General features: G+C 33.1%; 1 protein-coding gene across 1 annotated transcript in view; it reads right to left on the bottom strand.

Moving 5' to 3' along the window:
• The window catches only part of LOC117117091 (septin-7-like), a gene marked incomplete in the record, with an annotated part of 49,544 nt that overhangs the window by 14,684 nt on the left and 15,321 nt on the right, over positions 1–19,539 (bottom strand). Inside the window, 1 exon segment of the mRNA XM_033261274.1 lies at positions 10,957–11,063. Within this exon segment, the coding sequence (XP_033117165.1) occupies positions 10,957–11,063 (107 nt within the window).

The raw sequence follows: 19,539 nt of genomic DNA on the forward strand, positions 1-19,539 counted from the left end.
TATATATTATATTATATTATATTATACTATTGTTATATTATATTATACTATTATTATAATATATTATATTATATTATACTATTAGAATATTATAATAAAGTGGCAGTTTCATACATACTATGGTGATCCATTACACATCTTTTTTTTATGTTTACTGACAAAATGAAAACATCCTTAATCTTTCTATGATGGAATTGGCTGTAAAGCGGTGCACTGATTAAATATAACCATTATGAACCATGTCTGTACACAGTAACTATTGACTGATACTTTGGTGATGAAGTTATATTAAATGTAAATAAAGTGTATACAGTATTATTGGTTGAGATTAAGAACTTAAACAAGATGTACCAATCCAAACACTAGATACTTAAACTCATAAGAACCATACCATCTGTCAGTCTAATTCATTCGATCTACATTTGTAATTTGTGAAAATCAAAGAATATAATATAATTGTCATTAAAAAGCAATAAGCACGGAAGTACATGGCCTGGTCATAACTCAGTTAATGTTGCTTTTATCTTGAGAAAACATTACCAGGTTCTTTCATATGAAAGCTATAACTAAATCACTGGTGGTCACAAATATTGTTCAACAATTCCATCCGATTTTGTATTATAAATCTGTTCATAAATTTATACAAACATAATCACAGGCCCGTAACCTGGATTTCTTCAATGGGGGTTCCTAAGGCAGCCAAAGGTCTAGGGGAACCTAGAAACTTGCTGGGGTCGGGAGCAAGCCCCTTAAAGCAGAAGCATTACCGGTACAGCATTTATGAATTTCATAAATTATCATTTTCACATGATTTTTTATGCAAAGGGAGTGGTTTGTATTAGGAGCGTTCACTCAAAAAGGGTCCAGCTAAACCATAAAAACAGTAACCCCTAGTTACAGGGCTTAGCAACAACACTTTATCATAATAGAGAGGTTTATTAAGTTCTTCCTCACTTAAATCCAGGCTCCAGAGGAAACAAAATCTTTTATATGTTGTACAACTGATGTTTATAAGACACAAAAAGCATATTTGACACAAAAAAAACTCGGAAGCGGTGAATGAGATACAGATTTTCTAATATTTAAAAACTGGCGGAAAATGGGGCTTAACCACCATTTTTCCAAATTTTTTCAGCCAGTTTTTAAATATTGAAATACCTGTATCTCATTCACTGCTTCTGAGTTTTTTTGTCAAATATGCTTTTTGTGTCTTAGAAAAGTTGCACAACATACTGTATCAAAAAAAAATTCCTCCTGAGCCCTGGCCTTAAGTTAAAAGTAAAAGGTACTGAAAGACAAATAAAAAATAACTAATTGATATTTTGCTTATATTTTTGCAAAATATTGACCTTAAGAACTTTTTAAATATAGATATTATAATTAAGTAGATAATCTGCTTAAAATAGATTTGTTAGCATGTCTTTCATCATCATAGAGCATACAGTAACTATGTTATGGAGAAAATAATTACAAAAATCCAACAGCAAATGCAATCAGAGATATATAAATAGAAATCATATGTGACTATGTCATAATCTACTTCTCTCCTTATAACATAGCTAAAGTTAGTGAAGAGGAAGTCTGTAGTGTTATCGTTTATCCTTTAATCACTCAATGCTAGAGTTCGAGTAGATAGCAAACCTAATCTGTTTCGGCCTATACCTTATAAGGAACGGACTGTAAAATGCAATGTAGCGGTCTATCACTTGTCTTAATAGCGAGAAAAAGTTAGATTTGAGATACTAGAAATAGAAACGTTATTGTTGATTAGATGCCTATCATCTTTATTATTCAATAGATAGTATCATACAATCGAATTAAAAATTAAGATGCTGCAAAGGCCAACTTGGGGTAAATTTATGAAAAATAATTTTTTTACCAGGTAGTATGTACATATTTATATTTATTGATAAAATTTATATTCAATTAAGATATCAAGCACTTAACACAGTATACACTCAACTCTAAAGACAAGTACAATTTACAAGGCCTAGAAAAGACAGTAGGTGGGCCTATTACAAAACCTCAATTCAACTGAAACAAGACAGTGGGTTGTCAGTAACAGTACTGGATTTAATTACGATGCTCACTCAACCAGAAAGGAATTTAAAGCTCAAGTTCTAGGAATACCAGAGTAATGGTCTTTACTTCATACTGTAGTTGTTGTTTTAAAGCCAGGTTTTGTGAGCTAAAAAATTCCTGTAGGAATCACAACATGGAAACTAGAATCTTGACTTTAAAGCCAGGCCCCGGAAGAAACATTTTTTTGGATATGTTTTACAACTGATACAGATTTCTCAATAGTTAAAAACAGGGGAAAAGGGGCGTAACCACTATTATTTTTTTGTGTCTCATAAAAATCAGTCTCATATCAAAAATTTGTTTTCTTCTGGAGCCTAGCTTTAAATTTCAGATTTATCAGCAACTGTAACAACTGTAATTTTAATTTAAGATTGTATAATTATCAAAATGAAATACACTTTTCTTTCTCTTCAGGGGATCTTGACTACCAGTATAGCTGCCTTTACTCTAAGCAATATGTTATGAGAGACGGCACTTACTTAAGATATGTCTTTCCAGCGAGCAACTCCCTAGTCTTCCATAACTACTATGAAATGCTACAAAATTTCTTGTCTTATCAAGCCAACTAATATATTTGTGATCTTAATAACAGTAGGCATTACATAATTTTATATCAACATTTTTTCTAATATTTATATAAATAAATAAATATTTATTTAAATAAGTCATACTAAAGCTAACAAAATACTGTATCCAATCATGTTATCAATACGAAATTGGATTTACTAAAACAAAAAAAATTTGATCCCTGAAGAGAATCAATCTTCCTGAAGTTATTATCAAAGAAATGATATACCAGTACTGTATTTTAGAGATAACTAGAACAAAATGTATGCATTTCAGCAAGGATGTGAGTATTGTATATGATCCCTAAAATACAGGCTTAGTAATAAAGAGGATGTTTGGGTTAAAGAGGGCCCTACCAATCTTTTTGATGACTTCTTACATACAAGTCTTTCAATTGGGTGAAAGATACCATCTATAATAATAATTATCTTTCCTGACCAATCATTGAGTACCTTTGATGTTGCAATTGATGGTGGTAATGATGGTCCGTTGATTACTTCTTCATGTTGTATCTATTTTAGCATGTCGATACAAATACATTGGCCAGAGTCAGTCAGTCACTTGAATACTTTAACTCCATTTGTCATGAAATTAACAAAATCTCAGCAAAATGAAAAAGAATTAACCCATACGTTTAAAAGAACACATATTAAACAGCTAAATATGGAAAGAGCTAAGCAGACCTGGAGAAATAAGTTTATATTCTTCATAAAGACCAAATTATTGGAGAAAACATACAGTACAGGGGAATGAGTTTTCAAAAGAAAGAGAATCATGGACAAATACCAACCAATTGAAAAATAATCTTTATGGTTTATCAGTTACTATGGTATGTTCACATGCATTTATATTATGCAGTCTATTTTGATTATTAACACTTTATGTAATAGGATTGCTTAATATGGTATTCATGTTGGAGATATGCAAATTATTACGAACTTAAGGGAGTCAAAAGCAATATTCACTACCCCGTATTGCTGTACATAAAAAAATCCAATTATCAAAGGGCGTGTGTTCTCTACTGGCGATGCCACTGCTGGGGACCTGCTTGGGTTCCAAGCATTCATGTCACATCCATGTACAGTGGTGTGAAGTATTTATTATAATAAATTACAAAGGAAACCAGATAATGTATGTACAGTACTATAATTCGAATAGATACACTTTATATAGCAGATGATGCGCAAGAATCCCCACCGAAAGACCCCAGCGATGGCGTCTGTAGAAGGAAAACAATCACTGCATAAATGGCCTACATTCTTACTAATTTGTTTGCAAGTTCCATCATGAGTGGTGTTCAAAATGACTACAGTACAGTAGGTAATAAGAGATGTTATGTGCTTCGTCTCTGTCAACGTCCTTCCTACGCCCACTTACATCCGTCTAACAGGCTCATCATTAGATTGTGAGTTAGAGTGAAGCAAAATTTACTAATCAATTTGAATTTTGTCTGTTTATGTTTGAGATATTTAATAGTTATTTTTAATATTTAATAGATATATTTGCAAATTATGATTTTCATGTAGAGTTGTAAAATCTGAAAAAAAGAATTACTTAATTACTTACTTAAGATAATTGAATGAATTGATTGCTAAGTGAGTAACTCCAGTTCAGTAATGGTGGGTAATGTTTTTAATTCTTCTAGGTGTTCTCCTTTCATTTTATTTTTCGTGTAACTCTTCATAATATTGTTTTAATACTTTGGTAATAGTAGAATATTCGTAGAGCACCCTCCAAAATAAAATCGTCTCAAGGCGTTGACAGTGTCAGACCACGAATCATATTGAAAAACAGAAAATAAATAAATAAAATAAAAAATAAACAAGCCGTTCAGGTAATGAAGTGAGACAGCAGCCAGTGTAGTCCCTTTAAATTTGAAATAATATTGTTTTAATAACTTAAGTGTAGTTCCTTTAACTAAGTATTTGTTCCGGTATTCATAATCTCATTTTATAACTTCAATTGTAGTCCTAATATACTGGCATTGGTGCCAAATATATTTTTATAATCTTGTATTCAATCTGAAGTGCTGTCGTCCCTTTAAATTTGAATTTTGTTCAGTTCCTCTTCTGGCCACTCCTACTTCATTGTGATCTGTGTGGTCTGTGAAATGTGGTATTAAACAGCCTTGATCTTTTATTAAAAAATACAATACTCATAATTAACACACGTACTCCATAAAAGGGCTTCAACTTTAAAATCTCACTAACTTTCATCAAATGCTTCAGAAAAAAAATTGGCAGGCAAATTTTCATATTTCCATGATGGTGCAACTGCTTGGAGACAGACAATTTGTACACAAGTTTTTGTAAGCCTAAATCATTTTTTGTGGCTGTTTTAAATGGCAGGCACCATTAAAAACAACCACATCTAGCACCACACATTGAAGAAGCTGGACATATTTTGTCTGGAGGAGGGGGGAGGGAGGGGATGTCTTAAGTATAGTTTTTTTTTTTAGTGGTAAAATACATACAGCATGCTATTCTCTCCATATGGAGTCATTCTCGACCCGACAATTTATAATTCCCTGGTGTTCAAATGAACCGACACAATCAGGTGACAACCAAAAAGTTATCGATTAAATAGCTGACAAAGACAACACGATGCTTCCGAAAGATCCAAAGTAAAAAAATATCTCTAGAAGGTTAATCTTTTTTAAACCTAACAAATAAATATTCTTACAGGAGTTAGATGTGAAAAAAAATATTTGCTTGACTTTATTCATCTTACTAAAATATTTCCCTGACATTAAATGTATTGATTTTAAGGTATCATACTTCTATGCACAATTTTACATGTGTCCTTGGAATAATTCATATCTTGGTAATATCATTCCTATTGTATGAGCTGCTGTTGAATCAACCAATTTGCATAATTTACATTTCTCGTATATTTTACTGTTAAATTTATTATTTCATGGAAAATTTCCACCGAAGGACATACCGACTGACTAATTGTTGTCATTTCTCGTTAAGTACACAGTGCACCAATTTCAGCTAGGCAGTGATGTATCTTTTGAACATGGGGTTTTTGGGGCATGAAGGTTAATTGGGGGCGATATCTTGAAGAATAAGGTGATATAATTGTTTGAGAGTAATTCTTTTGTTCAAAAAATTGACAGTGGCACGAAGCCTAGGATCACATGGAATTTTTTTTAAAGGATGTACACCTCCCCTCCCTCCTCCCCCCCTTTGATATGCTAACTATCGCTAAACCTGATGCTACTCCTTAAGATCCTCCAAAGACCTTTATTTAATAATAATTGGATATTATAATAATTAGTCAATAATAACTGGGATTTAAATATATCTTTTCATCCCATGATTTATCCAATGGTATATTAAATGGATTACTAATGATTCTCCATCCAATTATCCTTATTCCCAAGGGATTTCATCTCCATCACTACGCATACATTACCAATGATTATTGACACTAACAGACAGGTATAAAGTCCAAATTTATCTAGTGGATCAAATTTATTAATTATTTAATTATTGAAATGAACAGATCTTCAAATCCATCGCCATGATAGAAAGCAGTTTAGCTCAGTCGGTAAAATTGGTGGTAGCCAATGTGTGCGCTGAACCGTGGATATATCTTGGTCAGATCCCTGGTTCAATTCCCATCCCTTCGGCTGAAATGCAAGTTTCCTTTATAGTGTACCCTTTTTTTTGGTTTTTTTTTTTTGGATGAGACATTTTAAGCTTTTGGTCCTGTGTGCACACTCTTGGGTAATAAAGAGTTGGAGATTGTTTCTTGGTGTACTACTACCCAATCTCCCCACTAGGAAAGACCCCAACTTGAAATCCTAGGACATTTGTGGGTTATCGTTGGAGTGTTTCATGCCAAAGGAATTCTATCAGAAATCACATGGACTGCCACTGTCCTTTATTATTATTCCAAAAGGGTAAAATTTTATCAGAATTTTTAGTGCACTCCAAGGTAAGATAAATTAAGATAATTAAACAAATAATAAAGAGAGAGAAGGTTATAAGATAATTTATTATCAATTATCCAAGAAATAAATTAAAATTTTGGAATGAATGAAGTGGTTTGACTAAATTCCAATAAAAATTCAGTCAATACCCAGTGGTTAAAATAGTCATAATAAATAAGTGCAGTACTGTATTTTACCAGTAAGTGTATAATAAATATGTAGTGATTAGTCAAATGTATCAATCATACAATTAAATCTTTAAAATCGAAACTGTTCAAGCAGTCTTCATGGTGAACAGTAACAATTTATTCATTACTAAGGATTCTGTTACCACGTTGTAACAGTATTTACCTATTTAAACTTTTGCAACTTTCTATTTTCTTAGCAGTGGGTAATTGAAGGATAGAATGCAAGGGCATCTTTGACTGTCTTTACTACTTGACATGTAAATCTTGACAGGAAGTTTTAGAAGGTCCCTCCCTATGAGCTTATGTTCTGGAATTCTATCTTGTTGACCTTGCTGTAACAAGACCAGGAAAATAGACAGGCAACTGAAAAGGCGAAAAGGCACTGTACTGGTTATATTTATGACCACTGTTTACAGTACAGTAGGATACTGTATGCTGCAAAAATATAACCCAGTAAAAATCACCCAATAAAAATCGCTCAGGAAAAAAATGGCCCGAGTATTTTTTTTTTTTTAATACTGGGGGCCATTTTTAAAAAATCCCCACCACCCCCGCAAATCGGCGGATGTAAAAATATAATGTAGTTTGATTTATATAGTGCTTTATACCGAAGTCGCAAAGCGTTTGAGGTGTGGACTAGCTCGTACAATAACCCCTAAATAGGGCCCTTCGTGTCTGAGCTACCCTGTAAACCGGTACCATGTTATCTCTTATCTGTCCACAACAGGGGCTGTATGAACAACAGTACACTAGGGTTACAGCCTACTCATTCCAAAAGATGCTCTGGGTTCTTTAACAGTGCACATGAGACAAATGGTTTATATTCCTTATCCTAAGAAAGACTTGGTCTACCACCAGAGCCATAGGCAGGTATGGATCCAGTAAGGGGAATGGGGGAATTTCTCCCTTCCCGGTTTGCCACTAAATTTTAAAATTTCAAGGCAGATATTGAAATTAGCGCTCTCACTTATCTATTCTGGATCCACCCCTGATAGGGCAGTATGGCTTGAACTGCTCGGCCATTCAATTTACAAAATGGTTCACGTTGCTATAAAAAAAAACAGCCTTTATTGCTAGGATTTTTGTAATATAATACTGATTTTTTTTTAAACTGAATTCCTTGTAAACTTCCCCTCTACAAAATTGAGATGCGGTTTTAAATGGCATGTAGAAAAGTACAATTTACCCTAGGAGACTTCTGTCATTACAGTGGCCTACAGCAAAGGAAACAAACTCTCACAACAGAAGCCATTCAAAAGCTGACCTATATCAAAGTTTTGCACAATGAAATGTTCAAAATAAACTGAAATTACATACAGTCAAGATCCGGAGATAATAAAAAATATAATTCCTTTGAAATAGTTCAGAAAAGTCAGGGGAGCGTGCCCGATTTAATCAGCCATATTGATGGTGAAACCTTATCAATAGATACATCTATAATTAGCTTTTATTCTGTTTGTGATAATAGGAAAAAGGAATTCTTTTATCAGTTTATGAAGGAAGTGCTTTACATCAAAATTTAAAGGGTAGCTAGCTTTAAAGTTGAAAATCAACCAATTGCATAAATTGTAGAGCATTTAAGAATAAAAACAACTAAGACAGAGCTGGGAAAACCTGATCTTATGGTTTAGAGCCTCAATAGCAATCACAGTGATGAAAAAAACTTTACATGTTTTTCAAGACCAAATTTTTAAAATTCACATACTTCAGAAGGTCTTATAGCCTTATTATACGTTATAATATATTACAGTAAGATTAACAATACAATACAAAAACTAATGACCTTTATGCCAAGAAACTAATTTCATCTTCATATAGTAGGACTGCTTTGACATTAAAAACTACAAGTCAATCAATCAATTTATTCCAAATTTTTTTTCATTACAAGTAACAAATTACAAATTGGTGGAAAAGGAAAGACCACGAAAAGCAAAGCTTTAACCATGGGTCCCTCTTTAAATAAATATTTATAATGTTAACGATAACATGTAGAAAAGACAAATAAAAATAAAATAAATAAATAGAATACGATGAGTAAGTAAATAAATAAAAATAATAATAATAATGAAAATCATAATATCATAATATAAATAATTATCCATTAACTAACAAATGGCCTAGGGCCTATGAGAGATAAGAGAGTGTTAATTTCTACTTTTTCATTATCTGAATTTTGGTACTCTTGTATGATTAACTTGATTTTAAAGAGTCGTTCTCCTTGTTCACTTTTGTGCTAGGTAGCATAAATTCCATTTCTTGAAGATTTCCTAAAATTTAGTTCTTTCATTTTTTGCAATCAAACTCTTCAGGTTCAAACAATGCTTGACAGTACAGAGGAGAAGTTACAACCAAGCAGTGGCGTATGTAGTGGAAGCGCAGTGGGGCGCACCCCAGTCCCCCTCCCCAAAAAAAAATCACGTCAAACCACCTTATTTGCGAGCTAGCACCGTTTTGCCTAATCATCGAGTCCCCCCACTTCATATTGACCCCATCAGCACCCCCCACCATTCCAAGAATCCCAGATATGCACCCACTGCAAACCAAGGACCAACTTCTGCAGTACAGTAGCCTACCTAAGCAGCCTAACAACTAGATACAGAGTTCAAACTGTGAAACAAATGACAGTTCAACATTGTGAGAACAAAACAGAAAGTGAGAGGACCTTGTCAAGTACTGGACTTCCTTCTATTAAACCACTGATAAAGAACAATATATATATATATATATATATATGCTATAGTATTCCTTATAAGGTTGTAAGGTTGAAATATTAAGTATCCAGTTTATACTTGCAAAAACGAAATTTATACACAAAAGATAATGAGATGTTAATATCTCTAAGTATAAAAATGCATCTTCCCATTAGAAATCTAGTTTAGGAAAAGATTATACAGAATATAAGACAATTATCAGTTATGATTTTATCTGAATTAAAATAATAAATAATTAGAAACAAAAAGAAATGTTGATGTTTGAGGCTGCATATTTATTTTTTCTCTTGATTACAAAGATGGCCTCATACATACATTTGCATCTAGGCCAATTTCAGACCTAGACACACACAAATGAGGCATGTTGTGGCAAAATGGCTAAGTTGTAGCAAATATTGAAATTCAAGTTATTGGTATTTTCAGATAAATGAGTATGTGATCTTTAAAATGAGGGGTCATTCATAGAAATTGGACATTTCAAGCCTAAGTTATTGGAAAGTGAATGTACAGTAGTCTTAGAACCAAGATAAACAAAATTTTGAGAAATTGCCTTTCAAAGTTATTTGTGCATACATTGTTTAATAGAATGAACTATCAAAATAACATTAAATAAACAGTTTGTTGACCACTTGCAGAACTAATACTTTGGCACATGATTAATAAGACAATAAACTGTTGATCTATAGTGAAAGATATGCGCCCACTGCAAACCAAGGACCAACTTCTGCAGTACAGTAGCCTATCTAAGCAGCCTAACAACTAGATACTAGTTCAAACTGTGAAACAAATGACAGTTCAACATCGTGAGAACAAAACAGAAAGTGAGAGGACCTTGTCAAGTACTGGACTTCCTTCTATTAAACCACTGATAAAGAACAATATATATATATATATATATATATGCTATAGTATTCCTTATAAGGTTGTAAGGTTGAAATATTAAGTATCCAGTTTATACTTGCAAAAACGAAATTTATACACAAAAGATAATGAGATGTTAATATCTCTAAGTATAAAAATGCATCTTCCCATTAGAAATCTAGTTTAGGAAAAGACAATTATCAGTTATGATTTTATCTGAATTAAAATAATAAATAATTAGAAACAAAAAGAAATGCTGATGTTTGAGGCTGCATATTTATTTTTTCTCTTGATTACAAAGATGGCCTCATACATACATTTGCATCTAGGCCAATTTCAGACCTAGACACACACAATGTCCATTGCTTATGAGGATGTTTGTATGCATTACGAAAATACATACAAGAAATGAGGCAGTATAAAAGGCATGTAGGGCAGACAACTTGAGAATGTACAATAAATACTGGTTTAGAGAAACATCGGACAGAAAGAGGTGGAAGACTTTAGACGAGGGGTATGCTCAACCATGGATGATTCAAAAGTGGACTGATAGACCTGGACTGATGCATCCTGAAGTGCAGTAAATAAATAAATAAGCTAGAATTACCTGTGTTGTTTTTTTCATTCGTTGGGATGGTCCAGGATACTGGTTTGAGTATACATCAGTAAGGAAGAGTGAATTAATCAGTGTACTTTTTCCCAGACCGGATTCACCTAAAAAACAAAAACAAAAATATTTTTATTTATTTTATTAATAATTAACTCAAAGAATAGTAATTATAATAATCCCTGTAGCAAGTATCAGCTGCAATAGTGTTTTTTTCGAAGTGAATTAATATAATTTGTAAATTAATGCAACCTTGTTTGCCGTTTAGAGAAAAAAGCTCTGAATATAGAAACTGGCGTCACATTGTAATAACAATTTTCAATTGACGATCTTGAAACAAAATAGTTTGTCTGATAGAGAATTGGTAAAAGCAAAACAAAACCTGCTCACTAGCCTTAAAAACGTAACCTTTACAATACAGTTTGTGATGCTAAAAAAAAATTTTAAAATTTCAAATTTATTCACAATTATCAACACTGTGTACAAACAGTATACTAGGGGTAGACACATTTGTACACTTTTATATATGCATAAAAATGTTGATTAAAAATAAAATACAATATTGAATAGATTTATATGACGAACTATAATAATGCCACCATACAGCATCAGAGTCGACTTCATTAAAAAATGGAGAATGGTTTTGCAAAATCAACATTTTTATGTACATTTTATAGGGGAGGGAAGGGGTACTGAAAAAGAGTACTGTTTGTACACTTGCTAAAATATTGATAATTGTGAACAACCACTTATGGATGCGCAACTGAAACAATAAGTCATTAATCAGTTAAGCAAAACAACTTTCTATATCAGGTACTTCAACAATTTCACCAAGTATTGAAATGCACGCCATCGTGTAGGGATTCAATATTCGACATTAACTATGTCATCATCAGGAATGATTTCATGTGCAGTACAATAAATCTCCACTTTCAATTATCAAAAATAAAATGAAAATAGAAAATTCTTAAAAGTATACATGACAAAAGATAACAAAAATATTACACTTCCATTAAACTAAGGAATGCAAACTTGTACTTTTTTGTAAAAAGGTGAATTTATATAACCCAGATTATTATGCACGTTTTTAAAAAAAATATTGTACTATAGTTCCAGGATAAACAATTCGGTAAATAATGCACCACTTCTGGTCTTTGATACAACTCCACTTAACAGGTCAAGTTATTAACAATAAAATAATAAATACACCAACACCATGCTCGATATATCACATATTTTTGGCTAATTTCCCAGCAACATCACCATTTATTCTTTCATTTAGTGAGTAACTTTATCGTCCCTGATTAAACGAACACTAAACACTAGGTTTGGACAGCCAGCAGGACCTTATCGCATACAGATATCTACGCATTGAGGGCTATTCATGCAGAAGTAAATGGCAGGAGTTTCATATTATGATTGCAGTGTAAACTAAACAACAACCACACGCTGAAGCTGTACGAACAAAGCAGAGGCAGAGGCATAGCCTCATCAGCAGAAAGCACTCACTTTTACTCTATTCATGTAGAAAATATTAATTCTAAGGTGATTTTGGACGTTATAAGTAGGCTTCATAAAAGAGACAGAAGACCATTTACTATTTTAGTTTAAGTACTGTAGTTTAAGTCAAAATTATTTACTGCTGGTTTTCTTTTCTTTTTGTAATAGCGCATTGAGGCTTTTCGGAATACGCCATAAAAGTATGGAATTATTATTATTATTATCCCCCTCCTTCTTTATGTCCTTGTTTCTATCAGGGGTTTTCCCCTACCGGTTAGTTTGAACTTCCTTTAATAAAAGACAGCTGGCTTTGAAGTTTCAGTTGGAACTTTATACCTCGTTAAATGTTCTGAAAATACTACTCCATACAAACTTGCTTACAGGGTCCCAAAGAAACATTCCTTTTTTTTTTATTGATTGTCCTTGTTTTTTGTCCGAAATTTATCAAAGGCACTAGGTGAGGAAATAAGGCAAGTTAACATTCCTATAATATAGGTTTTAAAGATTTTTCTTAAAAGTTCAGCAGCAAGGACTATTCCAGGTACAGGGAGCTTGAAAAGAAAAGGCATGTTGACCTTAAGTTTTGCTTTGCCTTTACGAGACGGAACTGCCAAGAGATTTTTAGATGAAGAACGAAGATGGTGAAGAGAAACATAGTGGGTAAGGTGATTTAGTACAGTAAGTAAGATTAGTTTTATGTGATGATGACAAGGTGTTAGGGAAATAATACGGGCAGCAGAATTCTGGACTTGTTGTAAGCGCATAATTGTGATATCAGGTAAACAGATAAAGAAATACAATACAGTAATCTAATTTAGATGATGAAATAAGTTAAGTACAGTAGTCATAACTAATCAATAACAAATGGTAATTTTATGCAATATTTTTCAATAACAAAACATGAGTCTTGTGTATTCCTTCCATCAGAGACAGGTGCGCATTTGCAATAAGATGATTAATTTATATCTACGTCAGAAAAAAGTTTACAGTACTGTAATCTCACCATGCTACAGTAGAAACTTAATCAATATCTAACTCATTAGTTTGAAATACTGCTCACAAATTTCTGATGTCACCAACCACTATAACTCATTTAAAAATCTTTTTGATGATAGTAAAATATCATTAAATTAATTCTAAAATTAAATTACTTTAAAAGTAGGACGGTAATGAAACATCAAAAGTAATATGACAGAGAATAAAACTTCCATTTGAATGAGTGACATTCGCTATTTACTGTTCAGTGCTAAAGTACACTGCTGCTCAACTATTATTGTTAAAATATGTAAATTATAGTTTCTGTTATGTCATGCTGAATGTTTATACCAAGTTGGTTTCATTATAGTACAGTACAGGATGATACTGTAGCACTGTACATCAGTGGCGGCTCTAGGGTACATTGTGGGGGGGGGGGGGAGGACTGAGCTATCCGACGGGGCTTGAGCTTGTAAGCCTGAGGAGAAGGCTTTGGAAGAGGGTGTCCTCCTCCCAAATGAGATTATTTAAAAAATTGGGACCTCTGGATGGCCGGAAATGGCACTCTACAACTGTGAAGGCATGTTTTGGCTTGGCGTATGCCTGTATTTAAATTTTTCTTTAGTCCGACTGCCCGACGAGCTCAGCGGGTGGGGGCTTGACTTTTCTGATGGAGGCTTAAGTCTTCTGCCACCGCTCCTCCCCCTATCCCCCGATGGCATTGCCACTGCATGTACAAAAAAAAAATGGATGTACTTCATTAAATCATTAAATCCAAGTAAGTTCTGAGCAATTTAAAAGCTACAGGAAATACAATACACAATAAAAATACAAAAATATTGACCTTAATATATACACGAAAGACTGATTAAAGAACAAGCAATATTAAGGAACTTTGAACATTACTATACATTATTTAAGATAAAAATCAAGTGTTTTGAGTACTGTATACAGGTATAGTTTTAATAGGTTTATTGTACAGTATTATTGCATACTTGTAATACCAAATAGAAATAAATTTTAATTTGAATAGTTTCTTTAAATGAAGCCTTTGAATCTGCTACAGTTTGCGTCAATCTAGAAGAAAACAATTTTTATAATTGCAAAAATGTAACTCTTCCGGTATTCACAACTACACAACCTCACAAATATTAATAATGAGCCAAGCCCAACTTTCTCAGAGCAAGCATATGATTTGTCAATATTGCACTAAAACCATGTCATGAACCAATCAGTGAGCTACATACTTTTGAGGTGAGTCAAGGGGGATTTGTGTCATAACCTTGGAATGCTTAAGGAGAGAAATAGAAACCACTAAGCCATAATTCCGCAGGTAGGTGAAACTTGTGTTTTGAAAATTCTTTTCTTGACCCACTACAGTATTTTACATTACAGACAAAGTCGTTGCAACAATTGGCCATTATGAACGTCCTTCAATTCTTAACAATATCAACTAATTCCACTTCGATATTTACTTACACTTTTAGAAGCCGTATAGTACGCTGTAAATAATCGTTCTTTCATTTAAAAAGTGGAACAAACTTTATTCAATATCACTAGGCTATGGCGAGTGGATAGGAAAGTCAAAGGGCCAAAGTCAATTTTTTATTTCAAACTGAGGGCTGCACCCAAAATTTGATTTTCCTGTGTGCTTCCAAAAACTTTCATGGTCAATTGTGATAGTGACTATCACACTTCATGCTCAGTTCTCTGTGCTCTAGATAATGGGCTGTGGCAGATCATGTTATTATTTTTATCTTATTATATTATTAATATCGCTCTGTATTGTTTGTTGTTTGCCCGAGCTATTATAAATCTGCCAACGAATATTTCTTTTTTACATCAACCCATTTTTTTTTTTTTATTATTATCTTTTATTTTATGCACAGGGCCAAGGATAAGACTAGTAGGGAACTGAAGTGGCAATCCCTTTAACAAGACACACAATAAAGTACTGTACTCCAGTATACTTTCAAATAGTGCATACAGTAGTGTTACACAGGTACTGTAGTACAAATGTACTACAGAAACAACAGCTTTAAGTCCCATCCAAAAGACAAGGTAATCAGAACCGTCTGTTCCATTTTAATATCAGGGGTGTGTTTTGGGAGAGAATAAGCAATTAGTTGGTCTATTCAGGTAGGTTTTCTCAAAGCAGACTGTCTCTCACGGTCCCTCTCCCACCAATGTCTAATTCTCTTGCCTCTGCGCTAATCTACCTACTCTGCTTGATGGCACACCAGCAGAAAATCAAACTATGAGAGACCATAGATTTAAGCAAAAGACAAAAAAAAAATTATATATAATAATAACAATGGCAATTTGTATAGTGCCGGTATCATTCGCAAGCACTGCTCATGGCGTTTTACACTGGATATTAATTATTAACTACATGTCCATGTACAAGTACGTTTTCAGATTTTGTTTTGAAAGTACACAGTGAATTTGAAAGATTCATAGTTTCGGAAAAGGAGTTCCACAAGTTTCAGTGAAGCAATGTAAAATCTTCATTCTCCCCATTGAGACTTCACTGTTCTTTCCTGGAGGTTTTGTTGAGTTGATCACAATCCATGATGCCCCGAGACATATGCTTCCAGAAGTTCTAGAAATGTTGGTCAGAGATGTAGATAAAACTAATGGCACTACCGTACTCTATGCAAGGACACTGCGACAGGGGAAACAGGTACTGTATCTATCATTGTAAACGCTACTGTAAAGGGCTTGAAAATGCGTGGTCTTGCACAGTACATGTTTGTTCTGTACACGCAGACATTAATCTGTAAAGTCACCCTTCTGTCTGCAGCTTTTCAAAAAACAACTACTTTCATTGAATTTAGAAGGGTTTATAGCTCGTAAATGTCTGAAATCATAATGTACGGTACATAGTGATCACCTTGTATTGTAGCACGTTTATAGAATGAATAGTTTTTGAAGACAGCAATTGAAAGTATTCAACCACCTCCTTTGGAGCAGCCTTCAGGAAAGACTGATGATTGTTACAGGAAGAACGAGTCTATCTCTACCTATATTTAACTTCATATATATTCAACACCTTCCTACTAAATTTCATTTCCTAAGAAAATAAATCAATACCGAGCCTGTAGATCCAAGTAGTGCTTTGCTCGAATAAGCAGCGTTCACGAATAACCACACAGCACTGAAAGACGTATGACATTAAACTATTTTCCAGCCAATTTAAGGGTTTAAGATAGGCCTAGTAACTACCGTATGCAAAGAATGGAAATTAATACTTTATGCTCCTAATTAATTGAAAAGCAAAATTTTCAATTTAAACCTAATAACTTAAATACATAAAAAGTATGATATTTATGAAGTATATTAGGAAAGCACAAAGAGTATTGAGGCATAAAAACCTATAAGTTCTATCTATTTGGTTTAGTTAATAATATCTATTTACACTGATTTTTAGTTGTCTATTTACACTGACTCTATCTAAGGGGTCGTTCACAATTATAAACATTTTCACAAGTGCACAAGCAGTACTCTTTTTCGGTACCCCTTCCCTCCCCTGTGAAAGTGTACAAAAAATGTTGAATTTGCACAAAAATTCTCCATTTTTTCAACTAAAGCACTATACTTGGTTGCTTAAAAATGTCTATTATATCCATGGTTACATTATAAATTGGTCATAAAAATCTATTATTTTACATATTGCATATTAATTTGAATCAATATTTGTATGCATACCGATGTAAAAGTGTACAAATTTGTCTACCCCCTTTCCCCTAGCGTACTATTTGTACACTTGTTAAAATGTTGTTAATGTTGAATGACCCCAAAGCCAATTATGTTGTGAGTTTGTTTGGCGACTGTATAGTACATTAGACATGGTAACAATTTTCAACAACATGCTCTCTCTATTTAAAGTTTGTTAGATATAATGTCTAAGATAGTATAATACATACTCCAAGTATCGAAATGTACGCCATCGTGTCAGGATTCAATATTTCAACATTAATTATGTCATCATAATATTATACTATCTTATCTGAGATTAATCAGTGGACCTTTCGGTCTATATAATGTCTATTTATTTAATTATTATAAACATTTACTTCATTTCAGTATTCTACATATTAAAGTGGATATAAACACTCTATATTGTGATTATTTTGTGAGTGACTTCTATGTTAATGTAATAAAGTTAAATAGATAGTATTATTAATGTTGATTGTTTATTTAGACGGATGATAATGGAATACAAGTAGCTTGACTGGCATGCTATATAGTGTATCGGTATACCCATACTGTACTCTGAGTCAGCATATGAGTCACTACATAAAGGTAGGCCTACACCTACCTACATACTGCTCAGTGCTAGTAGATAGGATCTATTCAACTTTTTTATTTCCACTATGTACAAGGCTATCAAAGGTCATAGGAAGTCACTTAACCACAATTCAAATAGAAATAAAATGAACCATTAAAAAAAACAATGTACTTTTGGTTTATGAAATAAAAGTTTGCTTGTAGTAGAAGCATTAGAGAGGTGGAAACTTAACACATAAGTAGGAGGCAAAAGATAGATTAAACAAAAGAAAATTTGTATACAAAAAACCCCTAAACAATTATGGAGGGATCAAAGTAAGTAGGATGACCATGGCGAGTAACCTCTTATAATAAATGAAATTAAATTGATATTATTTTTTTTAACCGCCCATTTTTACACCTTTTCCCCCCAGTTTTTAAATATTAAAAAATCTGTATCTCATTCATCGTTGCTCAGTTTTTGATCAAACTACTTTTTTTTGTCTTAGAAAAATCAGTTCTACAACATATCAAAAATGTTTTCCCTCCGGAGTCTGACTTTAAGTGCAACTACATTACGAAGTAAAATGGATAATTTTTAAATATGTAGTGCTATCTGTGTGTTATAGTAAATAATGTACTTGCTATGATTAATTATTGTTGTTTATGTTAGTGTCGCAGGTAAGAGAGCAAAGAGGTAGACTACATGACGTGGACCGATTGACAGGTATGGCTCCATACAGTCACTGTTTTGTCTATGTATTATAGGTATACATCATACTTGGGGCATAAACATTTGGTGACAAGGAAGTGACAGTACGTTGTCTATGTATTATTCTACATGCAATTAAATTTGGGACCAGAAGCACAACAGAAAACAATTGTACTTAAGTATTTCACTTAAGTAGAATAAACCATTAGAATAAGCCTATCACCTAGGTACAATTCTACTTCAGTATAAAACAATTCACTTAAAAGTTAAAATCTATGACTTTGGCACTGCTTTAGATAGTGGCCTCAATTCTTTTATAGTAGTTCTTAATAGTTATTACACTGATCACATTGGAAATAAACCATAAAATTGTTGTAACAACATTTATCATTGTAATAATTAATTGTTTGTGAATGCCCTTGGCCTAGATCAGCATGCAACTTCCTGACACCCACAAATTTCAGTACTGCCAATGGTACTGTATATCAAGCCAAGGCAAACAGATTAACGTCTATACAATAGCAAACCACAATACATTCCTAGATAATGATGAACTCCCAAAGTCAATTAAAATAAATTTTGGACTAACAAAACATTGATAAAAACAATGAAACTTCCTGTTAAAAAAGACAGCAAGTAGGAACAGTACTGTAACACTTGACTATTCCGCACTAAACAGGACATCATGCCTTGCTCAATAGATGTGTAATACGCCTATTAACACTATTTTCTTTCCTGGCACTTATTTTCGTTGATTTGATTTAGCATGATTGAAAAAAGCATTCAAAATTATTTAAAGTACACACTTCTTTTTATTGTGTCCATACACTTGATAGATAGGCCCTATCATATTTTGTTTCGGCAACAGTTGAACACAATTTTCTAGTACAATTTTGTGGGTGGTGGTTGTGGTTGTGGTGGCGGTGGTGGTTGTGGTGGTGGTAGAATTAGCGCTAACCATGGCTGCAATGAGGGAGCTTCTACAGTGACCCTACTCATACTTGTTTTTTATTTTATTTTTTTTTCTTTTGTATTGAGGGTCCTTAATTATCAGCTCCGGCTGATGGACCACACTTGCAAATTATTGTTGAATAAATACTAAGTTGTAGCTGTCACAAACTAAAAGT

This window comes from Anneissia japonica, unplaced genomic scaffold (assembly GCF_011630105.1).
Source record: "Anneissia japonica isolate Jap-2015-1 unplaced genomic scaffold, ASM1163010v1 scaffold287835_len3118868_cov185, whole genome shotgun sequence".
NCBI lineage: Eukaryota > Metazoa > Echinodermata > Crinoidea > Comatulida > Comatulidae > Anneissia > Anneissia japonica.